This window comes from Rhipicephalus microplus, chromosome 8, assembly GCF_043290135.1.
Source record: "Rhipicephalus microplus isolate Deutch F79 chromosome 8, USDA_Rmic, whole genome shotgun sequence".
NCBI classification, from domain to species: domain Eukaryota; kingdom Metazoa; phylum Arthropoda; class Arachnida; order Ixodida; family Ixodidae; genus Rhipicephalus; species Rhipicephalus microplus.
The window spans coordinates 11,871,162-11,896,554 of NC_134707.1; the positions used below are offsets into that span (position 1 = coordinate 11,871,162).

A 25,393-nucleotide genomic window follows, 5' to 3' on the forward strand; every position below is an offset into this window, starting at 1 on the left:
CCTAGAAACCCTCAGATATCTATGCAATCTGATGAAAAAGGTTCGTGAACAGCAGACATGGCACAACTTGTGATCACATGCTCAATGAACAGAAAGAAGGCAAGAGCGAAATTTCTTTGTCAAGCGAGGCAACCGATAGGTGGCTAACACACTTTTCTTTCGTGTTATTATTGTTAACTCAATGTCTGTCTGTCTGTTCATCGAAAGATCTCTAACAATGCCAGTGATGCGAGCGACATTCAGAGAACACTTCGCGTACTAGGGGGTGGCTACGACAGACAACTACGGCTGACGAGCCCACGCATTAATAAGCTTCGCCCCTAAAACTGAGCGAACGTAACCACAAAAGCGAGGAAGTTGCAAACACGAATATTCAACAATTTTATCTGCTTCGATTCGACCTTTCGAAAGTTCACAAGAGGCCGAGAAAAGTGCATCGCTTTTAAGACTCACGATTTTCACGAGCCCTTAGCTGTCATTGTTAAATAAGCGCAAGCACTCTTAAAAAAGAGGGAAGGACGGACAGGCTGGTTGCTGGTCAAGCGTCCGGCCTGTGTGTTATTGTCTTTGTTGTCTACGACCTAAGAGCATTCGCAATCGGGCAAGTTGGTTCATATTTCTAAAAGTTATTAGTTCATATTGCTCGATAATCTTGTCTACGTCCATATGTGCTGCGTCAACGATGCAACTGAACAGACTAAGCCCAACTTTCTATTCTGTTCCCGTAGCCGTCACACTTACCCCGCACCACGGTCTGGTCTCGCAGGTCATGCGAGCGCTGGTTCCGGCGTGGCTCGGCCATCCTGGACCCAACGTTACTGGGTCGATCATCGATGACGACGAGAAACTTCGCGCCGACAGTGAGCGCGCCTCTCAGCGACTCGGAGCCATCGATGTCCACCTACTGCCACACGACAACGCCGATGCGACGTCACCGTCCAACATTAGCGCCTACGCCTGGGAGGCACGTAACGCCATACCATAGGGTTGGATATTTCTATAAGATTTATGAATAACGTTAACATTTTTGTGGGACGTTAGAACACGCCCCCATTCAAGACGTTCATATAGATAGCTTAGCGCATAGTAACACAAACGCCAAGTCTGTGTTAAAAAAGAAAACAGGGCTACCTGTTTCGTCGTGCCAGGCATGTACAAGCCACAGCTGTCCACTAGGCAGTACGCTGTCGCTGCTTCGTCAGCATCACACAGGACACGCTAGCGTTGGGACACGCTGCGCGACAAAGCATCATGATTGTCATGAAAAGCTCCAGCCTACCAGCTGACAGGAGCCTCGCAAAGCCCATATGCATGATTAGCGGCGCAGCCAACCACCTGTCCGTTACTGATGTCACCAGTCCATAATGACCACCTGTCCATTACTAATCGTCTACTGCCACGTACGCCCCATACACGACACTCACTGGCTGTAGGCACTTCCCTGGTGTCCGGGACTGTTTCTGGAACAGATATTTTAAGATGCACAGTGGCGTTACACCGAGTTTGAAGGGGAACATCATAGTGCCGACAGGAAACACTCCGCATCACAGTTGACGCATCAGAGTAAATGTGTCCAAGCTCTAAATTTTCTTTTCGCGCAAATGCATTTATAAGGCTGCTCGGTGGGCATGCCACCGAAATGAAAGGCACATCCACGCCACTTTCATGCAGACCGTGTAAAATGACACTGCGGTTGTATTACCGAGGTATCGGTGCACCATTCAAAATGCGCTAACTTGACTCGTTTTTTGTTGCAAGTCAGGCGCACCAAGGGAGTCTGGAGTCCTTCCCGCGCATCCGCCATGCGAGAGAGCACAGAAAAGTCGGCCACAGAAACGTCAAAGTGTCTTCAGTTTCTAATAGCTTATCTCGTTTAAATCATTCCATCTGCTGAACTCGTCAGGTCTATTCATGCATTGTAATCTACCACAGCCAGCAGTCCACATGCCTTCTTCAGGCGTGAAAATTTCTTGCCTGTACGGTGCGAAGGTTTGAAAAGTTTGGCGTAGCACCTCTATTGCGTTGTGCCGGCAGTGGTGCAAAAGTACCTGGCTAGCTTGCGAGCTATAAAATCGCCACACTTCTTTCTCAAGTTTTTGTTATCGCCCCCCCCCCCTACACGTGTGAGTGTTGCCTTACGCAAACCGCACCGATTGACTAAGAACCACGGAGATAATCTTAGCACCTTCCAATGCGATTATGCGCACAAAGTCAAATTTACAGATTCTTCTGGAACTTAAGTGGCCGCGAGCGAGAACGCTGAAATAATCGATGGTAGATGCACGATTGCCTACGCGCGTCAATGACGCTCTGTTCGCCACCATCAATGCCAGTGCGTGGAATCGCTGTATAATCCGACTTTCCGTTCACCAGCCACCAATTCGGCCAATTAAGAGTTTCATTTTGGAAGGGCCATCTGCCTTCGTCAGCGTCGTGACTCCGTGCCCGTGACAATATGCTGAAGATGGCGTCGCCAGATCTGCGTTTCTTTTGCGCGTTTTCTATTTCCCCAAACGCGTTCCCGCGGCAGGAATGATGGTCTTGGCATTGTCCAAGGGCATTTTTTTAATACAAAGAATGTTGTTTTTTTACTATTTACAATGAAGGTGTGTATCACCATATGAGGTCGATAATATGGTGGCGCTTGAATCTCCAGAAAATAAAATAAAGACGCAATATACAGCATACACTACCTCGAAGGCCCGGTCTCCACTTCCACTAGTCTTTCTTGAGGTTTTGTGAGCATATTTATTATAATACCCGCCGCAGCACTGATCACTACCCATAAAAGCGGCGTAAAATCATGAGTGGATATAAAAATGAACATCTACAACGGAATCAGTTTCCACAGATCCCAGCTCATGACGAACACCGGAACCACACGTTTCACCTTCGCTGGTTAGCCATCGGTACGATGTGCTTGGGTGGCCGTATTCCTTATTTTGTTTTTCTTTCTGTTGTCCAATGGTACTGAATTGTTTCTCTGCTCGGCGGAGCAGGCCCAGTACGTCGCGGAGCGCAAGAGCCTACTCGTACCCCTGGGACTGTTGGGCCTCCTGCTGAACGCGTCATCAATCATCGAGCCCGTGCTGGTGCCCGCCCTGGGTCGCGAGGTGATGCGCGTCCTCATGCCCACAAGCCGGGGTCCCTACGCTTGGCGCTCGCGCAACGAGCGCCACTTTCGAGCCCTCGTGGAATGCGTCGCCTCGGATTTTGACAACGACGACGTGGAAGGTTCGTGATCGATAAGGGTTCAACTGGCAAAGCGTTGGACTGGGCTTGTTGCGTGCCTAAAAGGGGCCCTTACGTCCAATTCCCGATGGCAGTCGGCGTCATCCGAGTTAGTCCTCGCGCGTTCACTGGACGACCTGCTGGAAATTTAACCCATTAGGTCGAGAACTTAGTTTATAATGATGCGAGGGGCCCGAGAGTCGGGCGACACGATAGACGTGCGCAAGGTATGGTTTGCCATTACGGCGAAGAAGGAAGGGGGGGCAATCTTCCTGGTAGCACTGGCTTGTTTAATAGCAAAGCTGGGATAGTTTGCGACTGACCATTACACCGGATGGTGAAGTAGCGTAGTTTTGACGATGCAAAAAAAAAGAGACAAGAAAGACAAGGCACTGCAGAATTTTCAACTGTGTATGTGTCTTTCTGGTTCCTTTTGTCCGCATCAAGAGTGCGCTATTTTACTATCCGGTGTAACGTTCGGCCTATTCAGTCGATGAAGTGATAAGCATACGTGAATCTTGCACACTACAGCAAATGTGCAATACACATAACGCTTTGTGCGTTTTTTTCAGCCAGTTTGCTCACTTACTGTTCCCCCAATTCACTTTGCTGCACAACGACGAGAGCTTGTTCCTTGCGCTCTGTTCTCGTCTCTTCTATCCCCTCCTGTCGTTTGCGCTACTAAGCACTTTCTTCGTCTACCACGCAGCACCAACCAGCCCAATCAAGCACCTTGTTAAAGTGCTGAACAAAACACGCACGCCAATCCAACCAACCACTTTTTTATTATATGTACGTGTGAGACATCATGTACGTGATGTAGAGTGGCTGCGCTTGAGGTCTTCGTCCTCTCTGTCCCGGGCCACCCCTCCTCTCACCAAGGTCACCAGAAACCTTTCTGAAATAGAAACGATCAAGGCCTGGGGAAAACCAGAGTGGCTGAGCCGCAGCATCCGGTGTTTAAAGTTGGCGGCTAGCTGGCAGCTTCAAGATGCTTATCGGCGAGGGTTTAGTGGGTGGGGCTTGTGGTGGAAAGGAGGGGGAGACGTAAGAGAGGGCTGAAGGCAGGGGCGGCGCCAGGGGGGGGCAAGGGTGGGCTGGAGCCCCCCCAAAATTCTCGCCTGCCCCCCCTATGCCCACCCAAGTGCCCGGAAGCATATATTGAAAACCTAGTAGGAGCTGAGCTAGCTTGCCCCCCCAGTAAAAACATCCTGGCACCGCCCCTGGCTGAAGGCGCTAAGAAACTTGGTTGAATTCCTCCGCAATTAATCAGAAGGATGACTCTACAGCTGTGACGACTACTGCACAAATTGCGGGATAGCTGGCTCAAACTGGCACCAACACGCAATCCGGGCATTTGAAAGCCGACTAGCTCGCTCCTTTCCTCAGTAGCTGATTGAAGTTGTCAAAGAAACGACGGAACATGACGAAGCCCTCGAACCATCGGTATATGAGCAAGGGTACCTGAGAAAGGGACTCCTGAAGAAGGGACTAAATTCGCCTCAAAACTTCGGGAACTTCGCAGCTGATGTTCGACCACTGGTAACCTTTAGGCGCATGTGCCATGAGCCAGCGACCGATACGTTATTCGCCATGGTGTACAGATCGAAAAAATGACCTTTTCGGAAGGTGTCCTCCCCCCCCCTTACGAAATCAAGGAGGTGCCTATCCCAAAAAACATTTCTGCATACGGCGCTGCCATGACCTGTGCAACGCAGTTCTTCTTTAGAAGAGACTGTCTAGTCGAATTTACCTTTGTAGTTTTTTAAGTAAAAAAAAAAATTGCCTTTCGACCTTTCCTTTCCTTCAGAGGGCGACAGTCTGGTCGGCTCCGAAGCTGGTGCTTTTCAGCAGTATAATGTCTCTCGCCCATTGTCCTCCCCAACAGCCAGACAGATACCTGTCAGACATGTTTGCCTTAAATCGTTCTCACGGGTGTGCCCCAGCGCGACCGAGTTGCGATTTCGGCACGATTGTGATTTTCGGCGACTCGCTTCCAGAGACCCTCGCCAGACGGACCACTGTCGAGTCGGCCCTGCTGGAGCCTCTCATGGTGCTCTACAAGCGCCGCCTGAAGGAAGAGCTCGGCCGGGGTGTGCGGCTGCACGGCGACTACGGCAACGCCGAGCTCTTCTTCGTGCTCTGGGCGCTGAACCACTGCGGCGAGCGCGACGCCGAGACGATCGTCAACGGCGCGCTCAGGAACTCTGCGTTGTTCGCCAGGGCGTTCCAGTGTTCCGTGAACCAGGCCATGTGGTCAGGCATGAGGTGTTCCTTCTGGCACTAGGAGAGACGAACTCCCTTTGCCATTAGTTCATTTGTTGTATATGTTTTAGCGTTTTTGTTTTACGAGGCGAGGTACTTTCGTTGGCCGGAATGCGACCTTCGCTCACAGCTACACGTGATAAAAGGAACACGTGCACATCGTACAACGACGAACTTGTCGTTTATTTTGATCTTTGCTATTACTATCAGGGTAATCTAAGAACCAATAATGTATTACGCGATGATTGGTGAAAATGTTTCAGAGGTATAATGACATGAGATTTTTTAAACCCAACGTTCATCATGATGACAGCGATCGCCATGAAGGCCATCAGTGAAAACCAATGTTATGACGCGCGTTAAGTGAGGAATGGCACAAAATGTCTCATATATGTATATGAGCGTATTAACCCGAGCGTATTGCTTGAATAAATACATGTGCGTAAATTGTCCGTATATATGAAGCCACACTTAAAACAGGCGCATTGTCTGTATCGTACTTTCTTGGGGAGCGCAGGAGGGGGCACAGTACTTGGGCGTTTATTTCAGCATTGAGTGGCGTAGCCTTAGCCGTTGCCATCGGTGGCATATGGAAAAGAAGTATGAGAAAACAGTCTCCACGACCGAATGGCAGTCTAGTATCCTATTAGAGATCCACGCTAATGTCTCAAATTCATTAGTAAAAATACCCTATACAGGCGTCGTGTCGTCTGGCAAGGAATCGCGTTAACATATGAAGTAGAATAGCCAGTCGTCACACAATGCCAAGTGCGCAAGTAGTTTGTGATTTGATGTTTCCCACCGGCCCATTGCAAAGTGCTAAGCATAGCTTTTCATCGTTATCAACAAAGTACACAATACCTCAGATGTGTATACCGGGTATCTCGCTTATCCGCAGGAAGACGATTGGCGTAGTGGGTGCTGTCCAACTTCTCAAAAATTATTTGTGGCACAGTCAATACCTTGCAGAAAGCCAAAACTTCGAACACAGTTGGCCTTGCCTTAACAAATGCTACACTCAGAGTTCGCATTTGACAATGTCGTAATTGTCGCCAATTTTTTCAGCTGATTTACAAATCAATGTCCGGTAGCTGCTATTTTATTTTGACAAATCGGTTCCCAAATCACCCTAAAAAACTTTTCCCAAGTGTAACATGCTACACCACTGATTCCGTACTTACTTACTAAAGAGACATTGTTTTATAGAGTTCAAGAAACGTCAGTGACGTTGTGACAATGCAAGAACTGCTGCAACCACAGTGTTGTTCGGTCTTTGTATACAGTTCATGTTTTAATTTCAGCGTATAGATGAAGCTTATTCAAAGTACAAACATCTCTGCCTCCATTAGAACAAGACACCACTGACTGATGTCGGCATGGTATTTCGAATGTTGACAAGAATTATAGTGCTCGTATTTATACTACAAAATAGAACCAAATTGAAGACGACAGTCATTCAACAGCACAAACAAATGTCAATAGTATCTATAATAAAAAAAACACTACAAACTGCTTTGTCATATTTCCAAAATTGACAAAAATATATGTACCAGAATAGGTATTATAAAAGCGAACAAAATCTATAGAGTTTCTTGAAGAATTGCGCAGAACATGACGGCCACTTCTTATGTGCCAGCGTGTCAGAATTGAAAATTATGGCTGCAATGGAATAAAAAAAGCTGAAACGTGAAATTAACCACGGACATAGGTGGAGCCCTCCAGGAACACAAGTATAAAAAAACAACGAGGCATTTCCGCACCCGAGCATTTCAACGTGGGCAGGTTCTTCGCCACGATGTTCAGGTCTTCCAACACATTAGTAAACAAAAAAAAAAAAACATTTGCACTGCTGCAAAAAGCTCGAGAGACAGCGAAGCAGTTGATGGGATGATCGTGAAAGAGCAAAAAATTAGCCAAGCTTGGGCCCAGCGAAACCTGGCAGCAGCCATGTGTAGCAAAATCTTTCTCTACTTCCTCTCCACACGGGCGTCGTCAAAGTGACCAGACATTGTACCCTCCCATGCCAGCATCAGGCCGGAACAAGCCACAAACAGGGCGCGAGCTGGCAGGCACATGAACACCTCGTGAGAGTTCTTTTTGTCACTTGACACCCGCGCTGGGCGGAGGCGCCGATGAGCGGCCTACCGCCACGGCATAAATTCAATGAGAGTGCACGTACAGTGAACTTTTTATGAAAAGGGACATGCAAACACGTGACCTGCACTCTGTCGCGGCTGCCTACAGCACCATCAACCGACAAATAGAGAAAGTGCGACCGATTTTCGCGCCATCCGTTTGCAAACGAAACAATTAAGCCATGACTGTTGGACAAGCGCTTATAAATTGTGCTCCCGCTCTGGTCTCGCAACGAGCAATGCCCCCAAAAGTTCATGCGCTTTCTTTATCTATGGGCTGATGGTACTGTAGGCAGTCACCACAGAGCACAGGCCGCACGCGTTCCTTTTCATAAATATTGATCTGTACACAGCTGTGGTGGTTGCATAGCGGTGGCTCGGCGGCGCCTTCGTTAGCCAACGTCTTACCGCCAGCTTCACTGGTAAAAAGACAGAAGAAATCCATTATCGATAAACGCATACATGAACACCACAGCTGACCATGAATGTTTCCTAATGCTGCAATGTATGCATGACAAGCAGGCATTCTTTTTGCGATATGTGTGATGTGACCCTACGTATAGTGATCTGCAATTGAAACGCTGCACTCGCTGTGCATGGCTGATCGCTGTGAAGGTGACAGCGAGGGCCATGCAGTAACGCATGGTTACTGCATCCGGCGAACAGTCATTCAGTCAGAGGTTCTCGCTGACTCCTAGAGAGCACGGCAATCTTTTCTTGTGAAGGCCCACCGCTTCAAGACGTTTCACTCAGTGCAGCACACTAGCGCAGAGTTTCGAAGCTTTGGCAAGCAGCATTCCGCCTGCGCCACAAAGAATGACAGAGTGAATGGTTGTTAGCCAGATGCAGTCACCATGTGTCACAAAAGCTCGCACCTTTAGCACCACGACAGACACACTCCCAGTATCCTGTTTTCAACACAGGTTTCCAGCACGGTGGCAATGCAGACTTCTGTATGAGTATTATCTGCAATTGCGTAGCAAATGTAGTTAAATACAAATAAAAACTGCAACAATCATGACAGAAAACGTCAATGAAGGTAGATATCGATATTGACAATATTCATCCATCTCCTAACTGCTGCCTTGACCGCTCGACCATGCAAACCGTGCACACGGACCAGGAAATCAAGACAGAGGGCACGTAGTATTCGAAGAACAGTCGTAGGTCATAGCTGTCGGTGACCAGAAACTTTAGCGCGGGCATGCGCTTTACGGCGTCATGCAGCTTCTTTGGCAGGACGCCTAGTTCACGAATCGAACTGCTCGTGTTCAACGTCAGACGCCGGAGTCTCGGAAACAGCTTCATGCAGCACGTGTCGAGAAATGCTCTGGACGCTGCATCACCATCCAGTCGAAGGTCACTTAGGGTCTCCCGATTTACCTCGAGAAGCGTAAGGAACGTTAGTGTATCCTCGAAATGTGGGATAGGCAGTTCCATGCAAAGAGACACGAGGTTCTTCGGCAGGAGCTCCTCGTCAATAACGTGATCAGGGAGGGGAGTGCAGCCGTGCAAACAGAGGTCCACAAGTTTCGGGCAGTTTTCGGCAATCTCGCGCAGGTCGATGTTGCTAAAAAGCTGCAGGTTCAGTTGCTCCAAGTGGACCAACTTTTTGATGGTCTTCAATAGCCCGGTCTCCACTGCGTCGCACTTACCTTCCCCGGCATACTTGAGGGACAGGCTAGTGAGATGGTTATAATCGAGGACTGCAGACAGAGCCTGCTTTTCCGCAAACACCACCTGTGGAGTAAATAATGAGAATAGCGGAAATCAGAATTAATACGTCACGACTCTGATTTGCTGTCATTCACGTGGGGCCATCTCTCAGCGGCGGTTGCAGCACCCCACCGAAACCGCGCAGGAAATATGCGAGAAAAAATTATATCTGGCGAACAAACCCAATTCCCGAAACTCGCTCAGAATCCTATATAGTATAGTGATCCTCTGTAACAATACAGTATTCGCTGGCCATCCGCTGCAACTCTGCAAACGCAGGATGCCAGCTATTTTCCAAGGCAGCTTGACTTTGCCAACCTGCTGCTACGAATGCATATATTGTGTTAAATATTTAAAAACACACCACAAGTCGTGTGTTCCCAGGACAATTCAATATCTGGAACATCGCAGTGTAACATACTAAATGTCCTGCGAGCCTAGTTTGTGTCACGCTACTAGAATTTCACAAAATCGTTCCAGTGAATTTCTACGGAGTAGTATCGCGAGTCAATGTTAAGAACTGTATTTTGGGCCACGCTACGTCGGCCCGCTGCGGCTGTTACTAAAAAATGGCACCATATATGTCGCCGAGTTCTGGGAAAAAAAGAGAAATGAACAAAACTTTGTTTCATGCCCTCCCTAGCAAAGAGTGGGCAGACAGGACAATAGGAGACCCTTCCCCCTTCTTGGAGATGTAAGGTAGTTGGATTTATATGCAAAGAAGCCATCGACCGATATAAATAACTTTGTCACCGTGCAGACACAATTTCTTCAGAGAACTATTTCATATGCATAAAAAAAAACAGCAAAGACTTTGGTAAAAGACTCGCGATGTGCAAAACAATGGAAGTACTGGAAAACTATATAATAGAGACAACATTACCAGGAAGATTAATGATGTATACGCAATAATACAAAACACACTGTGATGATGATGAACATATCCATTTTTCTATATAAAAGCAGTCGCTATGTTTGGCTGATTGTTGGCCGCTGCTTAGAACAATGTAACAAATAATACATATGTTGCACTACCAGTCTTCACACAGTCCCACAGTTCTGCTTTGGCACTGTCAATTTCATTGTACTATCGCATCCACACAGTCTTGCTTGAAGCGCCTGCTGAAGTGTGAACACACAACGTGATGTGCAAAACAATGGAAGTACTGGAAAACTATATAATAGAGAAAACATTACCAGGAAGATTAATGATGTATACGCAACAATACAAAACACACTGTGATGATGATGAACATACCTATTTTTCTATATACAAGCAGTCGCTAAGTTTGGCTGATTGTTGGCCGCTGCTTAGACCAATGTAACAAATAATACATATGTTGCACTACCAGTCTTCACACAGTCCCACAGTTCTGCTTTGGCACTGTCAATTTCATTGTACTATCGCATCCACACAGTCTTGCTTGAAGCGCCTGCTGAAGTGTGAACGCACAACTTGATGTGCAAAACAATGGAAGTACTGGAAAACTATATAATAGAGACAACATTACAAGGAAGATTAATGATGTATACGCAACAATACAAAACACACTGTGATGATGATGAACATACCTATTTTTCTATATACAAGCAGTCGCTAAGTTTGGCTGATTGTTGCCCGCTGCTGAGAACAATGTAACAAATAATACATATGTTGCACTACCAGTCTTCACACAGTCCCACAGTTCTGCTTTGGCACTGTCAATTTCATTGCACTATCGCATCCACACAGTCTTGCTTGAAGCGCCTGCCGAAGTGTGAACGCACAACATAAATTAGAGTTGAAAGACGAACACTTACCTCAAGTTTCCTGACAGCTGGGCAGAAACGCCTGGCACACTCGATTTCGGCGACGCCGGTCTCTCTGTGGGATCGGGCCAAGCCGGGCAGCTCGCGCCAGCTTCCCAGGACAACTTCAGGACACTTGGACAAGTAGGCAGTCTTCATGTCATCCAGAACCACTCCGTCTGATGAGACGACATCCCAATTGTGAAGCACCGCGTCCAAAGCCGAATGGACAGATACTATCTGAAGGATACAAAAATACAACCACCGCAGAGACGATATAGAAGCCCGCTAAAGCTTCCACTTTTCTGTGGAAGTGGCACCAGACATTTTCTACAAACACTCTTTAAGTAACAACGGACAGACCGCCCGTCTTATGTCACAAATATATCAACTACTCTTTTAACATTCTGTGCCTCCCTAAAGGACAGTCAATTCACCTATTCCCATGAGCCCATCTCGCACTTCTTGATCACTGTCGACCACAGACAAATCTTTGTGCTGGTTGACAGCGATGTGCCTGAAGGCAACAGTCACCTTCAATGTAACACCAACAATTTCTCGACTGCCCAGACACAGTCTACAAGCACTATCTAAAGCACGGAGTTTATGTAAGACATGTGAGGCATATCTACCTGCAAGATTCAACGAAGAGAATAGATTCAAATAAGTTGACTGTTTTGAAACCACTGCATCGGTATTATTTAAAGGGTAGATTATATACTTTGTGTACAAATATCTATAGGTTTGAGTAGAGTAGAAAAATTTTGAGTAGAGACATTATTATAAAGCTAAGGGCATGTAGACAGCTGATAGCACTCTAATTTGACAACATATTGTCCGTAATCGCTTGCTCAAATGTTATATCTGATGCAATGTTTCAAACATACAGAAAAGAGGCAGAGGATATATAGAAACACTCATTTATCTGTATGCATATTTCAAGCTTTGTGTCGGAAGCACCGTGTTTCGCAAGTGTAAGCACCGGGAACAAATCACTGTAGTGTTCACTACCATCATGTAATGACGGCTTATATATGCGTACATAATTTATAACAGCAAAAAAAAGACAAAAGACAGAAAACAGAACGCAAGCATGTTTTCCTGTCCTAAACTTTGTCTTTCAATGCGCATTAGCCAACTTTTTATGAGCTCGTATCATATCGCCAAACTTGCGGTACTACTTCATAGAGTATTCAGAGTTTGGGCAATATTGCTACCCATTGGTTTTACACACACCTTGGGCAGCATCAGGAGACATTCGGAGAGAAGCTGCTTGTCCAACTCCAGGCTGGTCGACCCTAATGCTGGTGCATCGCCTTCGATCCGCTCTAGGGATGACTGTCGAGAGGGCCAGAAAAAGATCCAGTAAGGGCATATCATCTCTCAAGAAGCTGCACGCGTAACTGTGAACCATCACTCACAAAAAGCAACACTACTGAGCATGTAAAGAGTGATGTTTAAAATGCAATGCAAAGTTGCGATGTTGCAGCTGCGGTACGTTGAAAAAGAAAATTGCAGGCACGTGCCTTTCTTGCGCTGTGGCCTTCACAGTCTTGTCGACTGCAGATGCTGCGGAAGTTCAGATTATGTGGCAGCATCAAGTCAGTCAACGCCGAAAACCAGCTCGCCAGTTTGCACACGTTGTCCCTGCACAGAATCATGTCTTATTCCGTGCCATGCACCTCGCAAGAAGGAAGGGCATTATGTGTCATGCAGAATGCTGCCTTTGAGGGAGGACTGCCCCTGCCTCAAAGAGAACGAGAAATTTGGTTATTGTGTGCGGGGAGAGACGGGGTGAAAAAAATAATGGCATATGTAATATTCCTTTTGAGGGAGTACATACTTCTAAACATAGGAGCCACATCCTAGACAGAATGCTTCATTTCTTTGTGGAACTACTTCCCTGTGTCCTGCGGAGTACAACAAATTTTTGAAATGGGATTGAAATGTGGCACAGGCAAAATAATTCTTTTGAGGGAGTATGTATTTCTGAACTTAGAAGTCCTAGCCAAGGCAAAATAGTTCCTTCGCGGGAATATTTGCCTAAGTGCTCCCCAGCGGGGCAATTTTTCAAAATGGGATTCAAGTGTGGTACAGGCGAAGTACTTTATTTGAAGGAGTATGTGTCAGTCCGATATTTGACTCTGCTTCTACACTCCCTAATCAGAGGATGCCATGCTTGGCTGTAAGAAAGCTGGTGGTAAGAATTGCACCTCATAAGTTCATAAATTTAAAAAAAAGTGTAAGCTTCTCTAACAGCCACCACTGTAGCTCCCACACAATAATTCGAATGTATGCTCCCTTCTAGAAGAGTCAGGGCTGGGCGCAGTTGGTTGCACTTAGTGTAAACGTTCTGCGCTCTAAGGTATAATACGCGACAACACAAGCGCACATGCGTAGTACTGTATAGTTCTTTATTCGTCGATTTTGTTCTCTTGTAGCGCGCTCTATTCAATGACAATGACTCGTGACGTCAAGCGATTATCATGCATTTCGGTTAGGCGATTTTTCCACAGAGACACACACGTTCGTGTAGCTGCTTTAGGTTGGAAATTTGAGCCTCCAAGTAAATTCCTTGGGAATTTTGGCATCGCTAATTAGCCCAGCTCAGTGTTTCAGGTAGTATCGACAAATCGGTAGTAGGGGCTCCCGAGAATGCGTGAGCCAAGCATAACGCAGCACGCTGCCTGGAATTCACAATAAATTATCAAAGTTGGCTGAAAATTGCTTGCTTTCTCTTCTCTCAACAAATGACGAAAGACGCTCTATAATCACTCGTAGAAGGCCATCCATCCATCAGTATTTGGCCGATTAGAACGTTGCACGCTCGGTTGTTACATGGATCGCCACGGGAGGCCGTGGCTTGTCGACGCGTGCCCACGTGATCACACTGAAAAAGCCACCTATTCGAAAAAAGAAAGAAGTGCTCAAGGTTATGAGACGCACGTGACATATTTTTTTGCCCCTGCTCTCCCTGTTAAGCTTCAAGCATTTTCGTCAGGATGAGAAAAGAGGGAACGCGAATGTAGCTACAAGTAGTTGTAACTCCGCTCATACTGGACAGCAGCGTTGAATTCGTAAGGTAATAAGCTAAATGAATCCATTCCATATAGTTACATGAAAAAAAAAACTGTTTCAGAGCTCTTTACTATGCGTGTGTTTACATTAACCAAAAAAAAGTGCTTACATTTCGAGCGGATAGCAGCAACCCCTACCATTTTTACGGGTGACCAGTACGCGCGCCATGGTTCTGTCAAAACATCTGTAGGCCGAGCCAGCGGCCAAGCCGACATGTTGTCTTACGATGTAACTCGAGTATAAATGATTACGATGACTTTATATGCACGAACTTGTTGTGGATGATGTACAGAAAGCGGGCCGTCGCCAGAACCAACATGGCGGCGCGACGGTAAGGCTTTGATGAAGAGAACGGGGCACAGCCGGCGAACACGGCACCCAAGACGCCCATGTTCGCAAGTGCCTCTTTGCGAGCCACCAGAGTCTTCGGGTTGGTGTACACCCGCCTGCGGTCTAGACTGGAGGCACAGCCTTCCGGGACTTGAATCAGCTTGCCCTCGTCCACGCAAAGCACAATGGTGTCTACAGCGGAAATGAGCATCTCCAGTGCGTCATCGGGAAAACCAGGCTCCTCTCGGATCCCCTTTTCCTTTTCGGGACTCTTGGGTGCACCCTCCGACGTGCCAGGGACGGTTGTGCGCTTCTTGCGTCTTGGCATAACTCCTGCGAGGTGTACAAATGACGTATCAAAATGTTTATCAGCAATTGTCGGAGCTTAATTATGTATCTCGTCAGAGTTAATGTTGTCCAATGAACAAAGAGGCGAGTATCCTCCTGGCGAAGACAACTCGCGAAAATGGCTTGCTACTGAAAATGTGGTTCTATCACTGTTCGACCTCATGGCACGAGGCGAAATCACCTTGATTGCCTCCCTTTTACAGAGCGCAATAAAATCTCAGCCGTTTCTGTTGTCAAGCTCTCACCTCATCTGCCAATAGCACAAGCATCATCCTATTGTACTTAACTTGATAGAGAAAAGAAAAATTTTTTTAAAGAAAAATTGCAAGAGGGTCTCGTTCCCTAACTTTTCTCGTGCAGATGATACTTCAATATTGGACTTACTATCATTTGAATTTGATTCTTTTTCGAGTTGCACTGCTGATATTCATTATTTGTGGAAGCGTTTCAAGGACCTTATAAATGTGTGTATTGAAAGATTTGTTCCACGCATTGTAAAAAAATCGAAAGGAAAGAACCCCTGGATTTCTCGGGAAACGTTGCAGTTGCGAAGACGGCTCAAACATATAAAAAATCAGAGACCGTACTCTACAGACGTAGGTATCCTCTAACAAAGAATTTCTGAACTGGCTTCTCAACTAAAAGCAAATGTATTGTCTGACAAGGAACGCTATTATGGCCAACAACTCCCGAGTCTCATGTATTCGTCTCCCGAGAGGTTCTGGAGTTTAATTTCGCCCAATCCTGTGACTACTGATGTTTTTGAAATTGACGGTGTGGAAACTAGTGATTCCTCTGTTATTTCCAATGCTTTCAATGATCATTTTAATTCAGTTCTTACGAAGGATAATGGAGTCCTGGAAACATTTGATATGGCAGGCACACCCCTATCGTATATTGTCATAAGTGAAGAGGGAGTTTTTAATTTACTTTTAAAGCTTGATGTTAAAAAATCTTCAGGTCCTGATGGAGTACCGAATGAGTTCTTAAAACGCTATGCACAATGGGTTTCAAAGTACCTAACAATTCTTTTTTCTAAATCTCTGAAAGACGGTCAAGTTCCGGATGACTGGGTAACTGCTAAAGTCAAGCCCCTACATAAGAGTGGAAATCCTCATTCTGTTACTAACTATTGGCCGATCTCATTAATTTCAACTTCCTGTAAACTACTTGAGCATATAATTCATAAGCATATTTCAGAATTCCTAGATAAACACAATATTTTTTCAGGTTCACAACACGGATTCAGGAAAGGATTTTCTACTTGTACTCAGCTGGTAACTACAGTTCATGATTTCACACTATCTATAAATTCCGGATAACAGGTAGATGCAATTTTTATGGATTTTGCTAAAGCTTTTGATACAGTCTCTCACAATAAATTACTCTTCAAATTGGATTTAATTCTTAAGAATACTCAGCTTCTAAATTGGATTACCGGTTATCTTTCGAATCAAAAACAGTACGTCTTTTTCAATAACCATTGTTCTCGTACAGTACCGGTTGACTCGGGTGTTTCCCAAGGCTCTGTGCTTGGACCCCTCGTCTTTTTATTGTTTATAAATGATATATCACATGACATACCTGTAAAAATTAAGTTATATGCGGATGATTGAATCCTGTACTTAGAAATAGAAAACCATGCTGATCAAATTCATTTATACGATGCATTTCAAGAGGTCATTCGTTGGTGCGATAAATGGCAGATGTCAGTTAATTTTAAAAAGACCGTTTTCATGAAAATTTCTCACAAACGTAACACTCTATATTTTGCATATTCAGCCAATAATGTTTTTTTGCAGGAGGTACAACACTACAAGTACCTTGGTCTTTGGATTTCGAATGACCTTAACTGGACTAGACATATTAACACTGTAATAAGCTCGTGTAATTACAAATTATTTTATGTTAGACGAGCTCTAAAGCACTCCACTCCCACCATTCGCCTTGTTGCATTTAATGCAATTGTTCAACCTACTTTAGATAATGCATCCATAATTTGGTACCCTTACACCAGAAAAAATATCAGCGAAATGGAAAAAATTCAAAAGAAAGCTGTTAGGTTTATTTATAACAGTTTTGGTCGTACTTCAATAACATGTTTATTAGCAAAAGCTAACCTGCCAACACCTACACAACGAAATAAAGTATTAAGATTGAAATTTTTCTTTTAGTTAGTTAAAGGTTATTTTAAGTTAGACTTATCACATATACTTCATTTGTCCACAGGATATACCACAAGGCAGAGCCATGCCTTTACAATAACCCCATTTTCCACCCGTAATAACACATTCAAGTATTCGTTCTTCCCTAGGACAATTACCGAATGGAATAACCTTAGTAATGAAGTTGTTTCCCAGTCATCCTTGAACCTTTTTGCTGTGCAGCTCTAGCAGCGAGTGTCTAATTTCTATGACATGTGCTCCTGTTGTTTATTTCAATCACTGTAACCATTCTCCACTTGTGATTATCTTGAATTTAGCGCTCATTTCTCTATATGTTCTTATGCCGGTTTATTACAAACCACTGTTCTTTTTTTTTTCGTTATGAAAGTGTGTAAATGCTTTACCTGTTTTATATTTATTTGTTTGCCAATTTGTAAACTTATCAAATGTATATCCACCCTGCCAAAACCCTATCTTAGGGTTGCAGTATTCATAAATAAAAATAAAATAAAAAAGAGCAGGAAGTTGGTGGTTAAAGGGACAGTACATAGGCGAACCTCAACGGGGTCCTCCAATACTTTCATGACCTCATAGTTTTACATGTTTTACTAAACGGGCTGTATAGACTGAAAGCTGAAGAGATTAGTGCAATAAGAACGGCAGCAGTAGTGGCACGCAGACTGGAGTTATTCAGCCTGAAAAATTCAATAAAATGAAAGCCTGCCCTCAACTCTGTTTTCGTGGAGTCACCTGACCATGTTTGCCTTAAACCCTCTGCGTCGTAGGATGTCCTCAAATGAACTGAACAAAGTTCTTACCTACAGAAAGCTTACATGCTACATTGCTTGTTATTTCAAACATACTAATGACACCATTACGATGATAACAAATAATATTGTACATGCCTGAAGAGTGAACCTCACTTGCGAAACGAGGCAGCTCACGTTTTAGTGATCTTCCTTATTACGACGGCGTTAGCAATATCCATATCCACACTCTCATGTTTTCGAGGCAAAGCTCCTTAAGCCATGGGTCATGTGTCACCGATGTATGTATGTGTGTGTGTGTGTGTATGTATGTATGTATGTATGTATGTATGTATGTATGTATGTATGTATGTAGGTAGCCACCTCTCGTTTAGTCCTTGGAATGTCCGCTGGATGGCCGTACTTGTATGATGAATATACGATGAAAAGATGCGAGATGGCGGTACTAGGAGTGTTCACTAGATGGACGGACAGATGGACAGACGGACGGAAGGATAGACAGATGAACGAACAGACGGAGACAGGCACACGAATGGACCGATGCATGGACGGACGCTCAGACGAAAGCACTGACAGACACGCGGACGGACGGTCACAGGGACGGACGCACATACGGACGGAAGCAAGAACGAATGGACGTACGGAGGCACAGACAGACGCTTTGCCCCACTCATCATCATTCACTCCGTCGATATATGCTGCGATTTTTTTTAAATATGCGAATCCATTTCTTAGTCGGGCATGTCAGGCGTCCGTCGGGATCCGTCCACCACCCTCTCCCATAGAAATAGCTGCGGGCGCGCGCGTCTCTAGCAAACGGAGCCCCCACCCCCCATATAACGCTTCGGCAGCTGCCAGCAACAGCGCACTTTTTGTTCACAGCATAGTATTTTATACCGTGCACGCTAGCTACTAGAGCTGGAAAGGCATACCGCGTTTTTCGCAACAGAAAAACCGCCCGTGCGGCGAATGGCCCTATTGGCTGCACCGTGTAAGAAAAAAAAACATTCTTCTAACACTGGGTCATCACGTGCGAAACGCCGTTATGGACGCTACACGACGCATTCGTATTTCCTCACGATTCCCATCTGGTAGGTGGGGCATTTTTTTTTTCACAGCAGTTTCTTCGAACAACGGCGCCTGGAGCATCACAGGCAAGTTTCTTTCAGCACCATGGCGTTCGGCGCACTTTTTGTATGACGTTGCAGTTTTAAAGCTGAAGAAAAAAAATATTGAGGAGCTTTAGTATATTCCGTGTGCAGTGAAAAGCATGTTAAATAAAAAAGAAGCCCCGGTCACAATCAGAACATTCACGCTGCGATTACCTTTAACGATACGTTTCTCCAAGCACAGCCCTGACCGATCCATAGTCTTTTCTGCCCGCAACAGATCTGGAATATTGGCCGCGAGGGCCTCAAGTAGAGAGGCCAGCGCTGCGATCCTTTTGATGTCATAGATGGGATGCGTAGTTGTGGAATAGGGCATCATTGTTTTCGCGACACCACTTGCATCGTCCTCCATGGCTGCACAGGTTATTAGTCGTGATTGTACGTTGCGAATTAGACACGAGAGCGCCACGGGGGGAACCGATTTGTAATTTTCTTGCCCGTATTATGAGGTCTTACCGCTTCTTTGAACATTGACCTTTAACATGTGTCAACTCACACTTTCACTTCAATAGGCATCGAAATAATGAAAACGAGGTATACACATTATAACACAGATCTATATGAAAACCTTATACATCCTTGCCAGTTCTGACGGGGAGGTCACAAAAAGATTAAATTCTACCTATTTATAGTAGCATCGTAGTGCAGGCACCGTGTAGAGAAACAGTCGTTTCCCGCCGTTCGAACGCGGTGTTGAAATCAATTTAGAACCGTGACTTGGAGCTTTTCTTTCAAGTTGGGTGAGCTTACGTAGGTCGTTAATGTTTCTGTAGTTTCGTAATATCTGCAGAAAGTAAACAGTCCTTGGAATGCGACATCGGGGGTTTTCGGCCGCCATTATCGTCCAGGAACCTGCGCGTGTCACAGTAAAATTGTGGGGGCAAACTTAGCGCCCCTCCTGCCCCCCCCCCTCTTTACACACTCCTCGACTGCTGCTGCAACACGCGACTTCACGCGAGATTGTTCTTTAGACGATAGCAGCAAAAGTTACAAATATTCTTGCAACTATACGAAGCCAAAAAAACAAAATCAAACATGCTAAACATCAGCAGACACCAAAGCCCATAAGCATGAACGTGACCAAAGTTTCGCTTCGTAAAAAGAAATTGTGCACACCGTATCAACCATATCCCTTAGACACCACTCATTTCCTCTGCCCCAAAAGAAAACACTAGCGAGAAAAAACAAAACAAAAAAACCTTACGTTCCGTTTCCAAAGTATGCGACAGCCACGCCCGCATTCTTTGTATAATACTGTGAAACGAACGGATGTACCTATTGCACAAGATTTTACGGCTCTGTTGCGCGACAGATCAAAACAGCAGCAGCCGTCAATACCACTACCCCTCGGCAACGCTCAGCATCTTCGCGCTTCCTGCCGCTCGCCGCACGATCCCGATGCATAGCGCTATACCGGCTTCCTGCCGGAACCTCCCCACGTGGGTTCTCAGATAGCCGCATAGTCTTTGAAATGCGGCATGGAAAGCGGCGCCGTTACAAACTTGCGGTAATCAAATTAGAGCAAGTTGTGAATTATTCACCAACAAGGGCTTAACCCGGGGGGGGGGGGGAGGGGAAGAAGGGCACTGGCGGGAGTTCGACCAACGCCCCTCCCCCCACCCGAAATTTCACAATTCCGCTTGCGTGTGCACGCACACACAAACGCATGCACGAATATACCTAAGGTGTGCTCGAATCCCCCCCCCCCCCCCCCCGCAAACACCAGAAAAAAATTTCTGGTAGCGCCCTTGCTCATCAATTAATTGGTTGGTCGATTACGTGCATCAGTCAGTTCATTACAGCAGGGAGTTACAATTTGAAGGCACAAACAAGCGATCACACTTGTAAGGAATGGTAAAAAGTGACGCTACTTTCAAACTGACAACGTAACATTCCATCAAGTCCCCCACGTACCCCAATCCTCAAAAAAAAAAAAAAAAGGCGCATCGAAAAACGTCACCATTTAAAAAAAACTAGCGATAATTCAGGGGCATGGTCACGTCTCATCGACATTGTGAAACGCTACCTACCTAACACATTTTTCTCTTGAGTGGCTGCGGCAAGTTGTTAGATGCACAGTCGGAGTTGAAAGAAACACGAAGGCACTGCAGCTGACTAACAATCGGCATTTGTTGAAACCATCTGGAGAATATATGCGTGCGGTTATTTAGCGTCACAAACTGGTGGCCATAGATTGGAAAAGGTTAAAACAAGATTGAAAATAGTGGGACATTTGTCACGAAGGTATTCAACTTCGGTGACAGTGCAGCTGTTGAAGCGCCGACACGAACTGCGGAAAGAAAGCAACCGCCTTCGTGACAAAGTGTTGCGCCCATTTTAACATTGTTCAACATTCCTTGAGCACCAGTTTTCATTTGTAGATGGCGGCAGCTATATATCCTGCAGACGGTTTCAATAAACGGCAGTTATTCAGCAGTGTATTCATGCTCCCTTTGTCCGGGCGTCTCTCTCTCTCTCTTTTTTGCCACAACCACTTGTCATGGAAGATCACCATTCCAGACGCAAGCCCTTCTAATACCTTTTTCCGATAATCTCGATTTTAAAATGAATAGCAGCACAAAAAAAATGTCAACAGAACAGCTTTTATTTGCCATTTTTCGATGCCTGTCACCCTAACCCACCAATTAAACACGCCACTTTGTGGCGTGTTTAGTTTACTGCTATAATCTTTATTGCTTTTATTGAGTAATGTATTTAATTCATTTTTCGGGCAAGAAGGGATTAATTTGTGCCCCACTGCAGTGCCCTAGTGGCTAAGGTACACGGCTGCTGACCCGCAGGTCACGGGATCGAATCCCGGCTGCGACAGCTGATTCAGAAGAGGCACCACACTACGGTTTCGTTGCGCTATGTGGCGCACAGACAACTCAAACACTAGATTGTGGTTGAATGAAGACAAGTGTTGACGAGACAGCGCTATAGTGGACGATAGTCATCGCGCGAGAACAGAACGACGACAAAGAGACAAGGAGGACACTATAGCCCTCGTGTCCCTCTTGTCTCTTTGTCGTCGTTTGGTTCTCGCGTTATAACTATCGCCATGTCATACCAACTAGCCCAAACTGTCACACTGCTATAGCGGAACTATGGCCAGGCATCACGTGAAATTGCGCAACAGCGCGCGGTTCACTATCTTACACATATCTTCTAAATTCCATTGAACACGTGTGCAGAAACAAAAAAAAAGAAAACTGGCGAATATAAAATATACTGACCATTATAATCACGATTGAGGCACCACAGTGAGTATACTCATTGTGACGTCACCGATTGGAACACACGCGCAAACTGGCGGGCGTATTATAACCAACAAACAACTTATGCATACAGTCAAAGTAGATAGAAGTTATTTTGACGTAAAGTAAGCGCTGCAATAAAAGTTGATATACAAAAATGAACATTGATACAAGGCACTGTAAATGTCACGTATTTAGTCTCGGTAGAACTGAATTAAAACGAACAAAGACTTCTTACACAAACCAGACATGTCGCACCGTGCAGTAGCATACAGACGCAAAAACTGACCGTCAATGAGTCGAATAACACGTACCGCTCTTTTAAATCCCCTTGACAGATGCTGGCGCCCAGCGACGTTCCTGTATTTCACGGCATACGCGCGCACACAGCGTGGTTCAGACGGTCGCACGCAAGTGAGCCTACGGCGTCTGCCACTGGCGCCGAGAAAACCAGGCGCAGCACACCGCACGATAAGGCGACACGCACCTACACGTACTGTGTAATCAGATATTTCCCTCGAACGCCGGCCGACAAACGAACTGCTGCGTGACAGAAGTTTCGGATTCGTTCGCGGTGAATTGGTTATTTACTTGGTCTGCCGATCGGCAGCTTCCCTGCGGGACGTGCATATCGCCAGAGTTCAAATTTTACTCCCACGTTTGCGAGAGCACGGACAACCCCCTAGCGACAGTGTACGTGCCCGAGAGCACGGACAACTGGGAGGGAAAAAAATGGCGCGGCGTTTGATGCATGCTTCGCTCATTCAATTGAACGGAACACTTTCACACGGATTACAATCGAATTTAGTGGGTCAATGGGCAGGGTCGTCGGCAGGATTTTCTCTTTTCTATTGGCGGGTGCAAACCAGTGTTGAATCGCGACTTAAAGAGGGGGAGGACACTGGTATTGTTCAGGTGAAGGCAAATGCTGGTGAAGCTTGAAGGAAGGGGGGGGGGGGGGCAAGTGCTCCTTTTTCACCCACCTGCCACCGCCCATGATTAGGAGAAAATCAAATTTCAGCGGTCGAAACATGCTTTCGATTTCGGATCTGAAATTTACAGATCAAGCTGTTTAGCAAATTGTTTTCTTGAACTAAACAAGAAGAAAAAAACTATCATAATCCGGCAATTTCTACGAAAATCGGGTAAATGCCGCTACTCACCGCAGGTCCTGCAAACATGCAAGAGGCAACGGTTGAAGTGGCGAATGGCCGCGAAGATGCTGCAAAACGACGGCGGCGAGCTGCAGATTGTTCAGTACCAGTAACGTAGCCAGGGGATGGCACACAGGACCCGTGCTCCTCACTCCCGAAAACTTTTTGGCCGTGACATACAGTGCAAAAAAAAAACACTATTTCAAAGGGTTATTCCCCCAGTCCCAAAATGACAAAGAAAGTGCCCAACCCCGCGAAAACATTCTACCTACGCCCCTGCCAAGTACGTACTATATGGGGAATACCAGAGAACGAGAAAAGCAAGGCAGCTGCCTTGCCGTTGACTCGAAAAAAATGATCGAGTAAAATTGGTGCCTTTTTGTGCCAGAACAATAACCACATTCCAGCTTGTTTCCTATCGCGAAAGTTGTGTCACGCTGACAGCGCGCGTCTCGTTCGTGACCTGAAAGTGCCGGCCGCGCGTGCAAGGAAAGTAACGAAGGACAGATGTCGATTATTGTTGTGGGACAAAAAGACGCTTTTTTTACCCGATCTTTTTTTTCTTTGAGTGCAAGCCTTACGCAGCTTAGTACAAGCTTCGCCAATTTCTCGAAGAAACGTTCCCGCAGACTTTTGTAGGTTAATGCAATCGAAAGCAGTGACTTAAAAACTACACACACATTACGTGTGTGTAGCTTTTATCAGCCGTATCAGCCTGTGCCCGGCGCCGTTCGGCCCCCGCTTGCGCCTACATGCTTGACCTCAGTCTCGGTTCGTCTCGTTAAACAACGCGGATGGCTTTTTTTTTTTACAAACACAAGAGCATCTGCATTTATTAGTGGATTCATGTCTTTTTTTTTTCACTTGCCTACAACGAAAACGTTGGCGTTTTTTTGTCGAAATTTTATGTGCGCCATGCTCTTCGATGGTTGGCACTGAGCATTTTCGTACGTTCCTACTGGCCTCAATACAGTTTGGCATTCGAAAAAATCTCGTACTGGTAACTGTTTCTTCCTTTCGCAGCCGTCACCAAGATTAAAGCAGTCAACAACTGCGTGCCCCGCCGCGGTGGTCTAGTGGCTAAGGTACTCGGCTGCTTACCCGCAGGTCGCGGGTTCGAATCCCGGCTGTGGCGGCTGCATTTCCGACGGAGGCGGAAATGGTGTAGGCCCGTGTACTCAGATTTGGGTGCACGTTAAAGAGCCCCAGGTGGTCGAAATTTCCGGAGCCCTCCACTACGGCGTCTCTCATAATCACATGGTGGTTTTGGGACGTTAAACCCCACAAATCAATCAAATCAATCAACTGCTCATATAGCCACGGTGGAGGAACAAACTCGGCGGTTAGGCGAAGCAGCGCTGCACACGGTCTCAGCTGTTCACCAATATGGCCGATTCGCTCAGAGCAGTGACGTAGGTGCGAGCCATGTATAGTCACCCAAACCTAAGTAGCTATTCGACCTCATCGTAATGTGACAGCCGAAGCCGGCACTGGACCCACGAACTTCGAGTAAGCAGCCGTATACAAACCACTGTTTCACAGCAGCGGCGAATGATCTAAATTATGTTCAAGAAAGATAAGCTGCCACGGTGAGAATTCGATCCGTTGCTGCTTTTTCCTCCTTCCACCAGGGCTCGGCGGGACATCACGCTTATGAACGCGCCCAAACAAGCGAGAGTAATGAACCTTTATAGTAGAATCCTGGATTTTAAGTCCCAAAACCACGACATGCACGGTTATGCTCGAAAGACGCCGCAGTGGAGGGCTCCGGAAATTTCGCCCATTTGGCGTTCTTTGACGCGCACTGAAATAGCACAGTGTATACGCACTTGACATCGCGCTGTAGCGTAACGTGGCCTAGCCATTCACAACTCGCGAACTGTACCTTGACGCGCACGAAACGTGCTCTCATCACAAGAAAACTAAGCGAATGCCATTAACCTCTTTATAAATGCCAGATGCGTTCAAACACACATTTGAGTTTCACATT

The 25,393-nt window shown here is 45.9% G+C and overlaps 2 protein-coding genes across 7 annotated transcripts; one reads left to right on the forward strand and one right to left on the reverse strand.

The window, feature by feature from the left end:
• Positions 1 to 682: 682 nt before the first annotated feature.
• On the forward strand, positions 683 to 5,943 carry LOC142769291 (uncharacterized). Its single transcript, XM_075872416.1, has 3 exons — positions 683 to 964; positions 3,000 to 3,234; positions 5,232 to 5,943. The coding sequence occupies exons 1-3, from the start codon at positions 683 to 685 to the stop codon at positions 5,516 to 5,518; spliced, it is 804 nt and encodes a 267-aa protein (XP_075728531.1). The 3' UTR covers positions 5,519 to 5,943.
• Positions 5,944 to 6,758: 815 nt separating this feature from the next.
• LOC119165198 (uncharacterized) lies at positions 6,759 to 23,563 on the reverse strand. Of its 6 annotated transcripts, none has more exons than XR_012885478.1 (8): positions 22,564 to 22,865; positions 19,149 to 19,346; positions 14,486 to 14,876; positions 12,662 to 12,782; positions 12,372 to 12,473; positions 11,148 to 11,375; positions 8,507 to 9,371; positions 6,759 to 8,433 (listed from the first exon to the last, which is right to left on the reverse strand). XR_012885478.1 is itself a non-coding variant. In XM_075871053.1 (8 exons), the coding sequence occupies exons 2-8, from the start codon at positions 19,342 to 19,344 to the stop codon at positions 8,381 to 8,383; spliced, it is 1,176 nt and encodes a 391-aa protein (XP_075727168.1). In that variant the 5' UTR covers positions 19,345 to 19,346; positions 22,564 to 22,865; the 3' UTR covers positions 6,759 to 8,380. The 6 variants fall into 6 exon arrangements, 5 of the variants coding, with proteins under 5 accessions (XP_075727168.1, XP_075727169.1, XP_075727165.1 ...); XM_075871053.1 differs by having other exon boundaries at positions 9,287 to 9,371; XM_075871054.1 differs by lacking the exon at positions 8,507 to 9,371.
• Positions 23,564 to 25,393: the final 1,830 nt, after the last annotated feature.